At 45.0% G+C, this 17331-nt stretch overlaps 2 protein-coding genes across 6 annotated transcripts in view; one reads left to right on the forward strand and one right to left on the reverse strand.

Moving 5' to 3' along the window:
• The first annotated feature begins 501 nt into the window (after positions 1-501).
• Positions 502-1093, forward strand: LOC119047395 (protein tyrosine phosphatase type IVA 1-like). Of its 3 annotated transcripts, none has more exons than XM_037142837.2 (2): positions 502-907; positions 965-1093. In XM_037142837.2, exons 1-2 carry the CDS (start codon positions 572-574, stop codon positions 1091-1093), a joined length of 465 nt encoding a protein of 154 aa, XP_036998732.2. In that variant the 5' UTR covers positions 502-571. The 3 variants fall into 3 exon arrangements, with proteins under 3 accessions (XP_036998732.2, XP_036998733.2, XP_036998731.2); XM_037142838.2 differs by having other exon boundaries at positions 502-670; positions 764-1093; XM_037142836.2 differs by having other exon boundaries at positions 502-1093.
• A 9301-nt stretch (positions 1094-10394) lies between these two features.
• The window catches only part of ME3 (malic enzyme 3), a 180410-nt gene continuing 173473 nt past the window's right edge, over positions 10395-17331 (reverse strand). For all 3 annotated transcript variants that reach the window (XM_037142819.2, XM_053670798.1, XM_053670799.1), the window contains exons 11-15: positions 16849-16954; positions 16109-16251; positions 15379-15552; positions 12026-12124; positions 10395-10637 (exon numbers count right to left, since the gene is read on the reverse strand). In XM_037142819.2, coding sequence (XP_036998714.2) covers positions 10476-10637; positions 12026-12124; positions 15379-15552; positions 16109-16251; positions 16849-16954 — 684 coding nt within the window. In that variant the 3' untranslated portion in view covers positions 10395-10475. The remainder of the gene's footprint in view (positions 10638-12025; positions 12125-15378; positions 15553-16108; positions 16252-16848; positions 16955-17331) is intronic.

Here is a 17331-nt window from a genome sequence, read left to right on the forward strand (position 1 = left end):
CAAGGTGCAGTCGAGTGTCGGTGCCACTGGGGCATCTGCACGTCTCCGCGAAGACCAGCGCTGCCCTTTGCTCAGCAGCTGCCGCCACTGCCGGCTGGCCTGTATGATTAGGCCACAATCTTTAATGAGTACACAAGTTCCTTTCTGTCGTGTTCTCGGTCACGCATTTATGGAGTTTCTGAAAGGCCCCAGAGATTACTGCCAGGCGCAGCACAACTTTTATGAAGGCAGATGAACTGAAGAAATTTATTGCTGCTCCACGGAGAAGCGCCGGTAAGAGCGGTTATCCTGGACACAAACGTGTAGAATTGAAGTCATCAGAGCTTTTTCAAGATTCTGACCTGGATGGGTAAATCTCTGTGCACTCCCTTTCCATTGGTTTAGCGTTATTGGAGTGAAGAATTGCTTCTCGTGAGGAGGTTCCTTCCATTTCCGATTACTCCGAGTGTCATATACAAAGCGTTAAGAGTTTTTAGTGGAGTATATTGGAATAGACTTCAGTTCCTTCACATCATTTCTGTATTCAAAAACTCTATAATTTTTTTCATAACCCTACTGAGTGTTAATTAACATGGCTCCAATGAACTGCCCAGCTCCTGTGGAAGTCACCTACAGGAACATGAGATTTCTTATCACGCACAACCCAACCAGTGCAACATTAAACAGATTTGTAGAGGAACTTAAGAAACATGGCGTTACCACAATGGTAAGAGTATGTGAAGCGACTTATGATACTGCTCTTGTGGAGAAAGAAGGCATCCAGGTTCTAGACTGGCCTTTTGATGATGGTTCATCACCATCTAACCAGATTGTGGATGACTGGCTAAGTCTCGTAAACATTCAGTTTCGTGAAGAACCCGGTTGTTGCATTGCCGTTCACTGTGCTGCAGGTCTGGGGAGAACTCCAGTGCTTGTTGCCCTCGCATTAATTGAAAGTGGAATGAAAAATGAAGATGCAGTACAGTTTATAAGGCAAAGGAGGCGCGGAGCTTTTAACAGCAAGCAACTTTCGTATTTGGAGAAATACCACTCTAAAATGCGACTATGCTTCAAAGACCGCAGAGGTCATAGAAATAACTGCTGCATTCAATAAACCGAGGCTGCCTGCTGCTGCTGCCTTGGAAGTAGAACACGAGACAGTCCTTAATTTATTGTACATGTCAGCCAACATGCAGGCTTAAGCAATGTCGATTCTAATGAAACTTCCACCGGAATACTGAAAAGCCACAAATCTGACAGAATTGCAATGTCAGTGTTTGGCTTACTATTCCCATGCCAGAAACAATACATAAGAAATAGAGGAATTAGGTGCCAAAGTACCCAATACAATACTTGTATATTTTTAGTATCATTCAGAATTAAAATTCTTAGAATTATGGACAGCGCTGTAAACTGTATGTGGTTTATTCCTTCACTCACTTCAAACATTGTAAGTAGTGCCTATGTAATTATATGTCTGCTCCTTCATGGTTACCACCCCACGTGTGTACCAGTGTACATCAGACTGGTTTCACTGAATTCTTGCCAAGGCTTATGGTGATTATTTAATGTCTTACTATAACTCTCATTTTGGGCTGCTATGGAAACCTTTGAGATTTGAAAAAATCGCCAATCTCTGGTTGAAAGTTCATGTAAAACACACATTGTACAGTAGCACATGTGTGTGAGGACAAAAAAGCCTCAATGTTTGTGCTTTGCATGCAGCTCGGAGGGGAAGGTCTGAGGACAGGATGGGGGAGGCTGGGGAATATTTCTAGTAAAATGTTGCTTTGGTCTTGGGCAGGATGTGTAAAATAAATCCTTTTATTTAGTAAATGTTTTTAAAGGTAGAGATGCTTTGCAGTTAAAACAATTTTAATTATAACATTTTTGAAAGCCTTTTAGTTTTTTGCCATGCCTGCTAGAAGTTGTTTATTAACTATTATTTTTTGAAATGTGATATTTTTTCTTGTCTTCCAACCAAAAAAGTAGTTTTCTACCAGTAAATTGGTCAGATATTTTACAGGCTTTTTGAACTGTGTAATGTAATATTTGGATAATCACTACTTTGTTTTATTATGCAACTGATAAAATGGTGACATTTAATGTTAGTTTAACCGTAGCCTGGGGATATAGTTCTGCCAGAGAATGAATTTGTCAGTGTTCACCATTCACCAGCTGGTACTAAAGCATTAAACATCTAAATAAATAATGAAATGCAGGAGAGAGATTTAATCTAAGTAAGATGGTATAGAAGTATTGATATTAATAAAAGTAGAAGCAAAGGCATTACTGAAGATAAAATAATCATTAAGGTTTTAATTCACCAGGAAGTTACAGCAATTCTAAACTTTATACATTGAACAACAGTAGTTCAAAATACATAAAGCAACTATGGAGCAGGCTGCAAGGAAAATTGACAAGTTTACCATAGCAGTGGGGAATTTTACTCTTCTTTCAGAAATCAGTAAGAGTATAAATTTGAACAAAACAATTAACACATGAACACATAAGGGGCATTGCACTTGCCAGTGAGGGTCCATGTTCTTTTCAAGAGTACATGAAATATTTTATTGAATTTGACTACATAGACAACCATAAAAATTTCAGCAAATTTTAAACTATTTGAATAATACAATGACATTTTCTGACTATAATTAAGTTAGGAAGAAAGTTAATATCCATACATTTGGAAGTTTTAAGATTTAGAGAATTCCATTTCTAGATAGGATGTAGTAGGTCAAGGAAGCCCAATACCCACCTTGCAACAGCCGGAAAATTATAGATAAATTTTAAAAAGCCATATGTTTAAAGACATGTGAGAGCTGTGAAAGCCACAGGGCTAGGTGAATAGGAACTCCGGGGAGGATGGAGCTCCCTTGAGGTAAGTGGGCGTTTTGTTTGCTGGCAGCATTTATGGATTCTGGACTTGGACTAAGGATCAGGCTCGGTCCATGCAGAGGGTCTTTCTGAGGGAAAGAGAAACCCAGCAAGGCTTTTTTGGTGCTGGTGTGGGGGAGGTGCAACAGATTGGACAATTGAGAAGCTTGGCTGGTTTCCTCCATACGTTGCAAGTTGTGAGTTCCCCAGAAAACAGATACTGAATCTGAGATTTGCATTTGGAGGTTTACTGGGGAGTCATCTCAACACCACCTGTGTGGGAGTAAGAGAACCAAGATGTGGCAGAAGTTGAGTGGTGACCCATGTAGTTGCAACTGTGTCCTCAGCCAGTCTTGCAGGAAGCTCTGAAACTGGGATGGCTTTTTAGAGATGCCCCCAATTGAGGTGAGGAAGTTGGTTCTTTGGACTCAGACCAACTAGTCATTGCATGTAGGCTGCCCCTGGGGATGGGGGTGTAAGCTTGGATGAATCATCTTTCTTTAGTCAAGTGCAATTCCCAGTGAGGGAGGATGCACCTGTGAGTCTACAGCTGCTAATACTGGCAGCTGGTGTTATGAGTGTTTCAGACCTGAAGACGGACCTGGGTGGTGCAGTCACAGCATCCACTGTTCTAAATGACAGTTGCTGAGTTCTGGGGCTATGTGAGCGGCTGGGGAGTTAGGCTGCAGGCTTAAAAAAACAAATGGAAATCCCCCTTTATCTCATTGTGTTTAGCAGACAAAGTCCTGCTAGCTATGGAGGTTTCAATCATTACCAACTTATTTTCTATCTTAAAAAAATTATAGCTATTCTTGTGAATATGAAGTGAGATTTCATTGTGGTTTTAATTTTCATATGACTAATGATGTTAAGCATCTTCTCCAGTGCTTTTTAGCCATTCACATATCTTTTTAATTAACATGTCAATTCAAATATTTTTCCCAATATTGCAGTTGGATTTTCAGATATATAATTTGCAAATATTTTCTCCCAGTCTATTGCTTGTCTTTTCCTCCTCTTAATGGTGCATTTCAAAGTAAACATTTTTAAATTTCTGAAATAAAAATAAAGTTTATCAGTTTTTTCTTTCATGAGCCATGTTTGTAAATTGTATTTAAGACCTTTCCTCTATCAGTCACAAAGATTTTTCTGCTATATTTTCTTTGAAATTTTATGGTTTTAGCTCTTACATTTAGGCCAGTGATTCATTTTGAGTTCATTTTTGTGTATAGCATAAGGTATATATCTGAATTCTTTTTCTTCAAATATTTATTTATTTACTTACTTATTTATATTTTATTGATTATGCTCTTACAGTTGTCCTGATTATTCCCCCTTATTTCCCTTCTACCCAGCATCTTCAACTCCCTCAGCCAATCCCCACACCGTTGTTCATGTCCATGGCTCATGCGTATAAGTTATTTGGCTACTCCTTTTCTTAAATTCTACTTTACAGCCTCATGGCTATGCTGTAACTACCATTTGTACTTCCATTCCCCCACAGCCCCTCTTATCTGGCATCCATCAAAACATTCTCTGTATCCATTATTCTGTCTCTGTTCTTCTTGCTTGCTTGGTTTGTTTTTTAGATTTATTTTTGACAGGTATATATTTGTTGCCACTTTATTGTTCATAGTTTTGATCTTCTTTTTCTTAGATAAGTCCCTTCAACATTTCATATAATAATGGTTTGGTGATAATAAACTTCTTAGTTTTTTCTTTTTTGGGAAACTCTTTCTCTGATCTTCTATTGTAAAAGATATGTTTGCTGGGTAGAGAAATCTTGGCTGTAGAACCCTGCTTTTCATGACTCTGAATATTTCTTGCCAATCTCTCCTAGCCTGCAAAATTTTTTTCCAGAAATTGGCTGACAGTCTTATGGGAATTCCCCTGTAGGTAATTAACTGCTTTCTTTTGCAGTATTTAAGATTCTCTCTTTATCTTTAACCTTTGGGGTTTTAATTATGATGTGTCTTGGAGTGGGCCTCTTTGCATTCACATTGTTTGGGACTCTGTGCTTCCTGGACTTGCATGTCTATTTCCTTCACCAAATTACATATATTTTCTTTTATTATTGTTTCAAATAGATTTCCAATTTCTTGTTCTTTCTATTCTCCTTCTGGCACCCCTATATGTGAATGTTGGAATGTTTGAAGTTGTTTCAGAGGCTGTTTACACAATGCTCATTTTTTTAAATTCTTTTTTCTTCTTCTTGTTCTAATTGGATGTATTTTGCTTGCTTATGTTCCCAATCATTGATTTGATCCTTGACTTCATCCAGTCTACTGTTGATTCCCTGTAAATTGTTGTTTATTTCAATTAGTGTATTCTTCATTTCTGACTGGATTTTTTTAAATGCTGTTGAAGTCCTAACTAAGTTCTTTGAGCATCCTTACAAGTGTTTTGAACTCTGCATCTGATAGATTGCTTATCTCCATTTGTTTAGTTCTTTTTCTGGAGTTTTGATCTGTTGTTTCACCTGAGCCATGTTTCTTTGTCTCCTCACTTTGGCAGTCTCCCTGCGTTTGTTTCTGTGTATTAGGTAGAGCTGCTATGACTCCTTGTCTTGGTGATGTGGCCTAATATAATAGGTGTCCTGTAGGGTCCAGTGTCATAGCCTCTCCTATCACCCAAGCTGGGTACTTGAGATGTGTCCTTTGGGTGGGCTGAGTACACTCTCCTCTTGTAGTTGAGCCTTGATTGCTCTTAGTACTCAATGGGAGGGAGGTACCTAGGCTAGTCAGCTGCAAGGACTGGCTGTTGATCACAGACCACTAACTTCTGTCCTCTGTGGAGGATCAGCTATGTGGGGGCAGGGTGGTGGTGCTCCAATGTGGTCTGTAGCTGTCCACCAGGTAGGAGCACAGGCTCTGGGGTTTTCTGGGTGGTATAGGCCAAGGTCAGCCTCACCTATATTCTGCCTATGGCCACCCTGCATGTACTATAAAGCAGTCTGAGTTGGCTGCTACTAGTTCTGGGCTTGGAAATTCCCAGGTGAAGACAAGATGTGAATCTAAATTGGGTGCTGCTAATGCTGGGCCTAAGGCCACTTAGCAAGAATTGCGGGTGCTGGGGGCTTTCTGAGGCCAGCTGTTGCTTGTTTGATAGGATTTAGGAGGTTGTACATCATGAGTCAAGACCAGCCATTCATATGGAAAAGTTACAATTAACAGTTTGGGTGGGCCCATAAGTTGGGTGGGACAGAGTGTCCGGGGATTTCTAAGGCAGGGCAAACTGTTAGCCAGGTTGATGCAGTCTCAGATATGGTACCTGTCTGCCACCTCTGTGGCTCTGTTGGGGGAAGTTTCAGAATAGGGATAATGGCCTCTGCTCACCTTTCTGTCTGAGACAAAACTGTCCTCCGGCTCTTGCCTTGATACCACACAGTTCAGTTCCTCCCTGAGTGCCACTGGTGCCTTTTAAGCTGCTACCCCAGTGCTAGAGCTCAGAGGAAGTGAATCTGAGTAAGTCTGTGTGTGGGTTCTTAAAGGGAAACTGCTTGGAACTCGAACAGTTTCTTCCACCAACTCAATTTCCACTAGTTTTCATAGCCAGAAGTGATGGGAACTTATCTATCTGGCATGGGAGCCCTGGGCTAGGAGCCTGGTGTGGGGCTGGGACTCCTTGCTCCCAAAATATCCCTCCTGATTTTATCCTCCACTCATGGATGTGGAGTCAGCCTGTTCCGTGTCTCCACCTCTCTTACCAGCATGGATGGATGTGGTTTTTTAAATTCTGTAGTTGTCAGACTTTCATTTAACTCTATTTCTGATGGTTTTGAGTGATGGTGGTTCTATAGTTTAGTTGTAATTTTGATGTGGTTGTGCGAGGAGGCAAGCTGAGTTTACCTTTGCTGTCATTTATCAGAAGTCCTCCTATTTATTTAATTTTAGTCAAAGGGAAGGGAGGGAGAAAGGGAGAAAGGGGGAAAGAAACGTCGATGTACGAGTAACACACCAACCAGTTGCCTCTTGCAACCCCCACTTGGGGACCCAGCCTGTAACCAAGGCAGAAATCAAACTGGAGACCTTGCAGTTCGCAGGCGGGGACTCAATTCACTGAGCCACAACCAATCAGGGTTTTTTTTTTTTTTTAAAACGTCGATATCCAGTTGTCTCAGCTTCATTTGTTCAAAAGACCACCCTTTACCTCATTGATTTATTTTGTTATCTTTGTTGAGAAATCAGTTTACTGTAAATAAAAGGACTTATTTGTGAATTGTCAATTTTGTTCCATTTATCTATACATGAGCACACTGTATTGATCATTATAGATTTTATAGTAGGTTTTAAAATTGGGTAATGTGCTTTGTTCTTTTAAAAAAATTGGCAATTCTGGCCCTTTCAATATAAACTTTAGTATCAGCCTATCAATTTCTACAAAAAACGTCTGCAGGGAGTTTGGTAGTTGTGGTGCTGAATTTATAGATAAGTGGGAGAGAATTGCAGCCATTGTCAACATTGTTGACAATGTTGAGTCTTCAAGTCCATGAGTATGGAACATTCCCCATTTATTTAGATCTTTTAGTTCTATCAGCAGTGTTTTATAGTTTTCAGTGTATGACTTGAACTTCTTAAATTTCTGAGTATTTTGGGACACTATTATGAATAGAATAGTTTTCTTAATTTTATTTCTAGACTGTTTGCTGCTAGCGCATAGAAATTCAGTTGACCTTTGTATATTGACCTTGCATTCCTTTCTAAACTCATTTATTGGAGGGGGAGGAGAAAGGAGTGGGAGAGATTAGGACAGGGAGGCAGGTACTGTTCTATTCTTTGGCATTTTCTACATACAGGATTATGTCATCTGCGAATAAAGGCAGTTTTACTCTTCCTTTCTAATCTGGATGCCTTTTTTTTTTTTTTTACTTTATTAAACTGGATAGACTCTCCACATTGACCAGAAGTGGTAAAAACAACATGCTTGCCTTGTTCCAGTTCTTAGGGAGAAAGTATTCATTCTTTCACCATTAATTGTGATATTAGACTCTGGTTCTTCATCAGGTGAGAATTTCTCTTCTGTTCTTAGTTTTTTAAAAATTTTATCATAAACAGGTGTTGTATTTTTTCAAATGCTTTTTCTACATCCATAGACATGATCTTATGGCTTTTTTCCACTCTATTAATATCATATACGATGCTGATCAATTTTTGGACATTAAAACAACTGCATTCCTGGGATCGATCCCACTTGTTCATTGTGTGTGATTATTTTATGTTGATGCATTTGGTTTGCTAATATTTTGTTCAAGATTTGGCCTCTATATTCATGGATATTGGTCTGCAGTTTCCTTGTGTTGTCTTTATCTGGTTCTGATTGGGTAAAACCAGTATCATAGAACAATTTGGGAACTGCTTCCTCCTCTATTTCATAAAAGCTTATGAAGGATTGGTATTATTTCTACTTTAAATATTTGATAAAATTCACCAATCTGGCTTGAGCTTTTCTTGGTGGGAGGATTTTTAATTACTAATTCAATTTCTTTACCTGTTATGAGCCTGCTGATTTCTGCTCTAGCTTTGCTTCCTTGGGATTCTGTTTGCTTTTCTTTTTTAAAGGGTTTTTGAGAAAGTTTGTGTTATCGCTTTGAGACCTTCCTTTTTTCCTCCTTATATAGGCAATATAAAATTTCCCCTGTAAGCACTTCTTTAATTACAACTCATTAATTCAGATATTTTTCATTCAATTCAGTATATATATAATTTACTTTGTGAATTCTTCTTTGAACCATGGGTTATTTAAAATGTAATCTTTAATTACCAAATAGTTGGAAATATCTCATTTTTTCTGTTGTTGATTTCTAATTTAATTAATTCTGTCCAAGAAGACTTTACGGAGTCAATTGCATTGGAACTCGAAGGATAAATGATGTCTCCAGGTAGAAAGCTGGGGTGAACTGAAATGTAATTGGTAAGGGGCAGGGAAGCAGAGTGAAGGAGTTTCTAGGTGGAGACCAAGCATGTATAAGGGTGCAGGCCCGAGTACCTGCATTTAATCCCAGAAAGATGTTCAGTGGGGTTGGAAGAGAAAATATAATTTGAATCTTCTTTTTATCTTCGATTGTATAGCTAAAGTTTGTTAATTTAGTTGATTTTTTTCAAAGAACCTGATTTGTTTCATCAATATTCTCTATTTTTCTTTTCTCTCCTTTATACATTGAGATGCAGAAAAGATAGTATAAAAGGTTCCCTGTTGTTCAGATTTCAACTCCAGTCTTGCAACTCTCCTCTGAAGTTTCTCATTCTCTATGAGCCCAAAGATGATAAAATAGGAATGTTTTCTGAGGATCCTCTTAGCTGAGCACTAGCACCAAGGAAGCAGATATCAGAAGGATAAGACCTGGGCAAGGGGTGACTGGTGTCTCTGCTAGTTAATCTTCTAGGAATCTAAGTCTACCTAGCCTGTCACTGCAAGGTGGCCATATAGGACCAATATATTCATTGTGGGCAGTGGGGATCTTGAGGCTGAGCTGGCAGCAGGGGTAGGCAGCGGTGGATCTCTAAGCAAGATTTATTGTTTCCTTTGTTCTACAATGAAGTTAGAGGTTGGAAGCTCCATCCCAGTAGGTTTTAGCAATTTAGTGGTCTTTGATTGCAGGGGCTCTGGGCTCATTTTGCACCCTCCCTACACCCCACCAGCCCATGGTAAATTCTGATGCCCCTGAGGAAGGTGAAGGCTATGGTTGAATTTGATCTAGGAAGCACATAGGACAGACTGGCACCATTCTATAAGAAGACTACTTGGTTTGCTGAATTAGTTAAGAGAGTGAAGGGTGGAAGAGTGTTCCGAGGCCAAGAAAATGAAATCAAGTCTTTCCCAGAACTCTCCATGGTGCTCTTCCCCTCAGTACTTCTCTTCCTCCTTTCTCCTTGGCTTGCTGACCCTTCCCACCCACACTCTCGTTTTCTGTTTTGTAATAACCAAAAAGGAATGTCTAATAGCAACCCACAGGGCAGTGGCTATTTCTGACTAGTTAGTGAGCTGCCCCCAGCCAGTCAGTCCCCGCACCCATCTGAGACCTGAAGGGTGTGTGTCCCTCCTACAGAGATTTAACTCTGGTGGGTGGGCCACACGTTCTGGCCAGTGGCTGCCCTCACAGTCCTCATTCACCAGTGACTCCTACCTGTCCTTCACTCTTGGGACTCACTGCAAACACTCCTCCCCCTAAAGCCTTTTCTTAATGTTCTCCTAGGAAGTACCCTCTCCCTTTTTTGAGGACCCTTGACCTTTATTTACACTTGTTTCATGGACTTACCACTTTCTGCTTTGTGGCAAAATGAATTGTGTCCATATATCATCTCTTCCACTAGACCCTGAGCTCTGAAAGGCAGAGCTTTAGCCAGGATTCTAGATTTCCCAAGAGGGCTAGCTGATAGTGGCAATTAATAGATAAGGAAATTCTTCAGAAGGAAGTCAGAGGAGGGTTATAGAAAAATGAATGAGGGCGTCCAGGGTCAAGGCTCTCATTCACTGTATGCCTGGGCATCTCCCCTCATACCAGGAAAGTTCAAAGGAAAAACACAGTGACAAGGATGGCCATTGTGGAATCCATTTATATTGTCAGTGTGACTTTACTCTGGGCTTCATCCAGCCCCCCACCAGCCTCTGGGACTGCGTCAAACCGTCTGAACACTCATGGCTTCCTTGGGCCAAGTGTAGCTGTCCAGTGTAAAGGAGTCATAGTCTGGAGTGTAGACCAGGGATCTTACAAAAGCCTCCTTGTCCTTGGGCTCCGGGTAGTAGGAGGCCAGGTTGTTTTTGTACGCGAAGTCAAGAACCTAGGGAAAAACATGTTTGGCTGAGGAACTGGATCTAAGGAGAAACCTGCCTAAGGACCCTTGTTTGGGAGTCTCTGGAAGAGAATATGCCCCAGAGAACCAGCTGTGTGCCTCTCGGGAGTTGCAGCCCATCAAGGTTGGAGAGAAAGGATGTTGAGCTTTCTGCCCAGATAGGAAGCTGTGACATAGTGGCATAAACACTGGGCTGGGGGCAAGAGGTCTCAGACTAAAGTTTGCCTCTGCTTGTAGCTGCCTATGGGTCCTTAGTAGTGACATTATCCTTGTGGAGCTTCGGTTTCCTCATCTATAAAGTGGGGGTAATGAGAACTTTCTCTAGAGTGGTATGAAGATAGAGTTAGTTAACAGGCAAAAGTGTTCAGTGCCTAATACTTCCCCCTCCACATGGGTTGAATTGGAAGAACAGCCTGGATGTTGTTCTCTGGGTATTAGATTTGGCTTCAGAGAAGCATTTTTAATCCAAATATCCCCCTAAAGAAGGAACTGGACAAGGGGAAGCTAGACTCCGAACTGGAGTGTTGGTCCTGAGGGTTGGTTCTGGATCCTTCACTGGACAACTCATGTGAAGCAATTCATGTTGTGTAGTGCATTTTCTAAAATTATTTTTAAAGCTCATTGTAGAAAATGCAAAATATATATACTTAGAGAAGTAATAGTATAATAGCCCTCATGTACTCATCATCCAGATTCAACAGTTATCAATGCCGGGCCAGTCTTTATTGCACCATGTTCTGATTCTTTGAAAACCTATCACCTCTGCATGGTCTCTAGGGGGATTTTTCCTTGGACCTGTGCAGCCCATCTCCCAGTCATTCTGCGAGAAAGCAGAGGAAGGAGCATCTACTCTGGTCGTAAAGGCACTGAGTCTGGAGCTTTCTCACTGTTCCCTTTTAAACTTGTCCAGAACTCTGGGAGAGAGGAATTACTGGCTCCTTTGGGACAGGAGCAAACTGAGACTCGGGGAAGTGAACCGACTGGCCCCAGGTGACTCAGCCACTGAGTGGCGGAGCTGGGACCCCACAGCTTGAGCTCTTTCCACGATGCTATATAAGCTGACCTTTCTGTATAAATGGGCACTTATGATTTATTTCAGAAAAATTCCACCCACATTCCGGTCCACAAAACTGTGGACTTTGATGACCTTTGTGCCTGGTGTTTGAGGGGAAAGTCAGGATCATTCCCGGAACCGGCCTGAGTGGGTGTGGGGGGGGGGGCAGGAGTTGGTCACTGAGCCTCTGGGTTGTAGGCAGTGCCGCCCGAGTTGCTCAGGATGTGGCCACGGCTGCCACCCCCTCAGCCCTCCTAAAGTCACCGAGCAAGTTGATGGGCCTCACTACCCGTAGTATTTCAGGGGGCAGGCTTTTCCTTACTTCAATGGCGATTCTCAGAGACACGTCTCGGATGGTGCTGAGTGGTGGGTACAGCCGCCCCTGGGACAGGTGCTGCTCAGAGACCTCCTGGGCAATTTTCTGGGAGAGAGAACCAAGAGGAATAAGCTCAGTTTCTGCCTTCCCAGAACAAGCCCAACCCATTACTCCGAAGACTCCCCTCACCCCTCATAGGTGACCGGTCCCTGCGTGGCCTCCCACGGTTGTCCCTGTCACCACATGGCCCCTTCAGAGCTCAATGCTTGGCCTCAGGCAAGGCCACATCCTTTCTGTGCTATGAGACTGGCTGAGGCTTAAAACAACCCAAGGCTCTCTGAATTGGAAAGGAAAATCACTAAGACCGAGATGAATGAACTAAAGGCTTGCAAAGCAGACTCTGGGATCTCCCCTTGGCTGGTTGAGCCTGTTGCCCAGGGATCCCTGAGCCCCTCATTTCCTGCAGCCTCTCCCATGTGCTTAGGTACGTCCTGGGTGCCCAGCTAGGCCACATTGTCTCTCTGTATTCAGGGCTCCTTGAGCTCTCCTTTCCTGCCCTGGTCCCAGACTGGGGAAAGGCTTCCTCCCCAGTGAGGGACACCCAGATGGGCCTTATGCTTTATCTGAATAAATGCCCTAAGCACGTCATCCTGGAAACAGCACCCCCCACAGCTTCCATCCTTCGTCTTTCATTCAGAGCTGTTTCTGAGGGCCAGCCCCCCCTGAGAGGCCCATCCTCCAGTCGGGGACACTGGTGCTCAGCCAGCTTTGCCAAGAGCCGCTGTAATGTGGTGGCTCCGATTCTACTCCCACAAGATCTTGTGTCAGAGTTAAACTCGGAAAAGCCATGGTGCCCTCTGAGAACTGCGTGCCCCAGAATGGGCAGGGCAGAAGAGTTGGCCTCACCGCAGAGTCTGGCAGACGCTCCCTCATTCCCACATTCCTATCTCCTTCCCATCCAGTCAAAAGCTCGCTGAGCTCTACGATGTGCCAGCCTCTGTGCTCGGGGCTGAGGCTCCATGGTGCAGAAGCCATAGAGTCTTTTGCCTACTGGAGATCGGTGTCAGCGAGCAATTAACAAAGTTATAACAACTGTAATGAGGTGAAGGCAAGGAGAGGGACAGACACACACAGAGGAGGCTGGGCCCAGTTTTCCGTGTATCGGAGAGGCTTCCCAGAAGTAGTGCCAGAATTTAAGAGCAAGGACCAAATATGAAGGTACCAGCACATGCAAATTCTTGGAGGTGGGAGAGAAGAAGGAGCAAGAGAGAGCAAGAGTGTGAGGCAGGTAGATGGTACCTGGATAGACAGATGGTAAAGTGAGGCAAAAAGCGAGGCTGAAAAGGAAAGGAAGGCCTGGTGATGAAGTGCTCTACAAGGGGCTGTGTGAAGGAATGTGGACTTCGTGCTGTGAGCACCGAGGAGCCACGCAGAGGTCTGAAGTGAGGACAGAGACTCGGCCTGCTTCGGGTTTGGAAGGGCTCTCTTTGGGGAGGAACGGAAGATGGACTGATGAGAGAGCAGGGTCTCCGAGGCTAGATCCGCATCCGGGAAGGTTATACTGCAGAGTGAAGAGCTATGTCCCATATGTGTGGTCACTTCTGAGGTGCTGGGCCCTGGGAATGCTGTGCTGGGGTCCCAGTCACATTGCCCGGGGTCATCCTCACGTCAACACTCACGTGCCCAGCGACCCTGAGCAAGTTACTTGAACTCTGTGTGCCTCCCTTTCCTTGTCTGTAACAGAGGGATAATCACTGTACTTATGTTACAGTTGTCAGGGTGAAGTGCATTAGCGCATGGAAGTCTCCTAAGACATATTACTTTCTCATAGGAAAAACAGATTCAACTAAAACTGTCTTAACTAAAAGCACCCTTTTCAGAAATATGACTTGTCAGGCCTTTGAAGAGCAGACTGTCAGCTCCTACAGGGGAGGGGCCCTGTTCTGCTAACAGCAGGTGATCACTGAGTAGATTGAGGAGACGTTCCTGTGTGACCGATGGACACTGTTCATGAAACTGTGGCGCTGCACTGTCTCAGCATGGAGGTGGGGTGGGGCAAGAGGGTGCAGCTGTCCCTGGGGGTGACACAGAAAGGCCCTAGCAACCGTGTCCCTGCCCAGTAGGGCAATCGCTTTCAGGTGACTGCAAGCAGGAAGTGACTCTTTCTAATGAAAGGGAGTTTCAAACAGCTCTGCCCACGGCCACAGGACAGCCGCCACCGCCACTGACCACAGCAAAGGGAGCAAATACAAACAGAATACTTAGACGGCGGGGACAGAGAACTGCAGCACAAAGCCATAGCTGGCGTGCACACAGTACGAGGGAGGCTGGGAAACGTCCGGGAGACACGCGTGGCCGGGCAGAGCTGGCACTCCAAGACCCAGCTGTAGTGAGGAGGAGCCTGGTGGTCCCTCACGGGACGCGTCTAAGTGGGGCTGAACAGGGCTGCGTGGCAGCCATTCCGGTGTCTTGTTCGTTCTGGGCACTCACCTGTGCCATGATGAGGGGGAAATGCAAATGATGTCGGTGATCACGGCAGAGTTTGGAGCTTGTCGGGGATAATACACTTAGTGTTTGTACAGAGCTTTGATTATTTTAACCTCCCAACAGAGACGTTCCCTTGCCTCAAAGTGAGGCCGAATGTGCCATGCCTGACATTTAACAAGCACTTGATAAACATCAGTTGCAACTGTAATAATAACTAACTGTTAATAACTACTATTATGAACAGGGCTATAATTTTTAATGGTTCTTTCATCATTTTCATTGTGTCTAATAAAGCTCCCTTCTGGGATCTTCTCTCATGAGGTGCTGGGAGCAGGGACACCCCACACTTCCATATCTGTGTTCAAGATCCGGTACTCAGAGCCAGCAAACCAGACACGCAACCCACCCCCTTCCTTACAGGAAAGCTGCTCTCGTGGGCTTATTCTACCAGCAGTTACCCCAGCCACGTGGCCAAGGCCCATGGCTAGAGGAATCCATGGCCTGTCCTGTTCACAGGCCCAGAGTTTCAGAAGTCTCTGGTGGCCTCTCCCCTGTTCCAGGTATCTGGATGCACAGTGGGAGGTGGGGAGCAGGGCACGGGGTGTCTCCTCACTGCCAGTGCCCTGTGAACACCCCTCCCATTGACTGTTTCCTATGCCCCCTTACACACTTTGTGTGTATTCTGAGCAAGTCCAAGCCTCAAAGTGACTCTGAGAGAAGCTTGAAGTTCAAGCACTTTGGGGATCCACTGCCAGGGTTGGGGGCAGGTGGGTAGAAGAGACAAGAGGAGGGATCTTTGGGGGTCCAGTGCAGGACCTGAGGTGGATCACAGGCCCTGCTGGGGGGTTGTGAGGGAGCAGGGACAGCAATACCTCTGCCGTCAGGAGGAAGATCTCATCTGGGATGTGCCGGATCCCGCCGGCGATGACGCCCAGAGCCACTCCGGGGAACACGTAGGCGTTGTTTCCCTGCCCCGGAATGAAGGTCCTGCCGTCTTCCAGAGTCACGCTCTTAAAAGGACTTCCACTGGCGAAGATCCCTCGGCCCTGGAGGCAGGAAGGAAATCAGAGACAAAGCTTGGAGATGGGTTTTGGGCAGCAGTGGTGGCCTACTTTGATGTCTCAAATGTTGGACCTCTCTTCACCCTCTCCCGTGTACTCAGCTTTGTGCCGAGCACACTGTGCTTGTTCGTTTGACCAGAAAGCTTAGCCCAGTGAGTCACTTGGTAGCCAAGAAACTGCCAAAAGGGGAAGGTATGCCTTTTTTACCTGTCACCTCCTGGGAGGGTCAATCCAAGACATGACAGGTCTGTATGTGGCCTGGAATCTGCAAGGGCCTTGAGTTCTGGTCAAAGCTCCATGTTATTAGAAGAACCTGGAGCAGTGCGAGCAACGGTAAGAACTTGGGCTTTGGAGTCGGACCTGGGTTTGAGGGTCAGCTCCGCTCCTTGTTAGCTCTGTGCCCTTGGGCAAGTTACTTCACCTTTCTGGACCTCGGCTTGCTCATCAGCAAAGTGAGGATTTTTTCTCACTCTCATAGGGTTACTCAGAGTCACTGTTACTATGTCCTCTCAGCCTGGGGAAGGAAGGACTCCTCGCTGACCTCGGTGACCTGGTAGCACTTCTCAGCCGTGCACTCGGCCTTGCTGGTGGGGTTGCTCAGGGCAAAGATGATAGGGCGCTCGTGGAAGGAGGCCATGTCCCTCAGAATCTGCTCCGTGAAGGCTCCTGCGATGGCAGCAACACCTACAGGGAAAAGGTGGGTAGTGGGGATGCCTACTCTTTATGAACAGCCCATCCTTCTGGTGGTGGTGGCGGGGAAGCTGGGTGCAACATGAGAGACTCGGAGGTCTTGGGAATGGCGTCTGCCACAGGGACGGAGGGAGCAGTAGAGAAAAGGGTCTTCCTGCATGAGCTGGCGGAGACCTCCTGTTGATCCCTAAGGGATCACTGGTCCACTTCAAGGTCATGTCCAGTTAAGCTGCACATGTGAAGGCATTCTGGGCATTGTCCTTCATTGTGGGCTACTCTCCCAGTACAGGGAGGATGCCAGGGTCCCTGCTTTGGGGGAAGAGCACTCATTTCTTCCTGGTTAGAGACCAACCCTGTGTTCTTCCACTGCACTGTGTAACTCTGCATCGCTAAGCCCAAACTTGGTGCCTTAGTTCTATGGTTTTTATATAGTATTCACGCAATTCAAGTTTTTGGCATTACATTAGACATGGGAGAGGGGAAAGAGCCGTGTCTCCATGGGCCACTTATGCCTCCTTGCTGAGCCTCAGTCTCCACCTGCAAGTCAAGAGGGTTAGCCGGCCGGGCAGTGGGCCGCCTCCCCTCTCCTACCTATGATGGCTGTGGGCTTCACCAGCCTCACCACCTCCTCCAGCGAGTTCACCTCAGGATGGTCCTGTGCAAATATCTCCTTTTCATGGTTCAGGTTGCTTCTCCCCTGCAGCAAAAGGAAGAACACAGAGCAGTTGTAGTGGTGAGAGCCGTGAGGCAGGGGCCTGGTGCATTGGGAGACCCTGAGAGCATTTCCTGCGGAGCCCCATGCTTTGGTCTGAGCTCTCAGAAGTCTTGAGGCTTGTCCTCTTGATCAGATTTCCTGGTAGAACCTAAGGATTTTTAGTGTGTGTGCATGTGTGGTGTGTTTATTGAACCCAAACTATATATGGACAATGTACAAAGCCTTTCTTTGAGCTGTTGGGGTCATGGTTCCTGGGCCAGAACAGGGAGGCCCTCAGGAAATGCCTGAGTCTGACCAAGACCCCTGGTCCCAAGGCATCCAGCACCCAGGTCCAGTTGAGGGATGGGGCCTGAGCCCCT

Source organism: Artibeus jamaicensis, unplaced genomic scaffold, assembly GCF_021234435.1.
Source record: "Artibeus jamaicensis isolate MK-2021 breed Jamaican fruit bat unplaced genomic scaffold, CSHL_Jam_final contig_64, whole genome shotgun sequence".
NCBI classification, from domain to species: domain Eukaryota; kingdom Metazoa; phylum Chordata; class Mammalia; order Chiroptera; family Phyllostomidae; genus Artibeus; species Artibeus jamaicensis.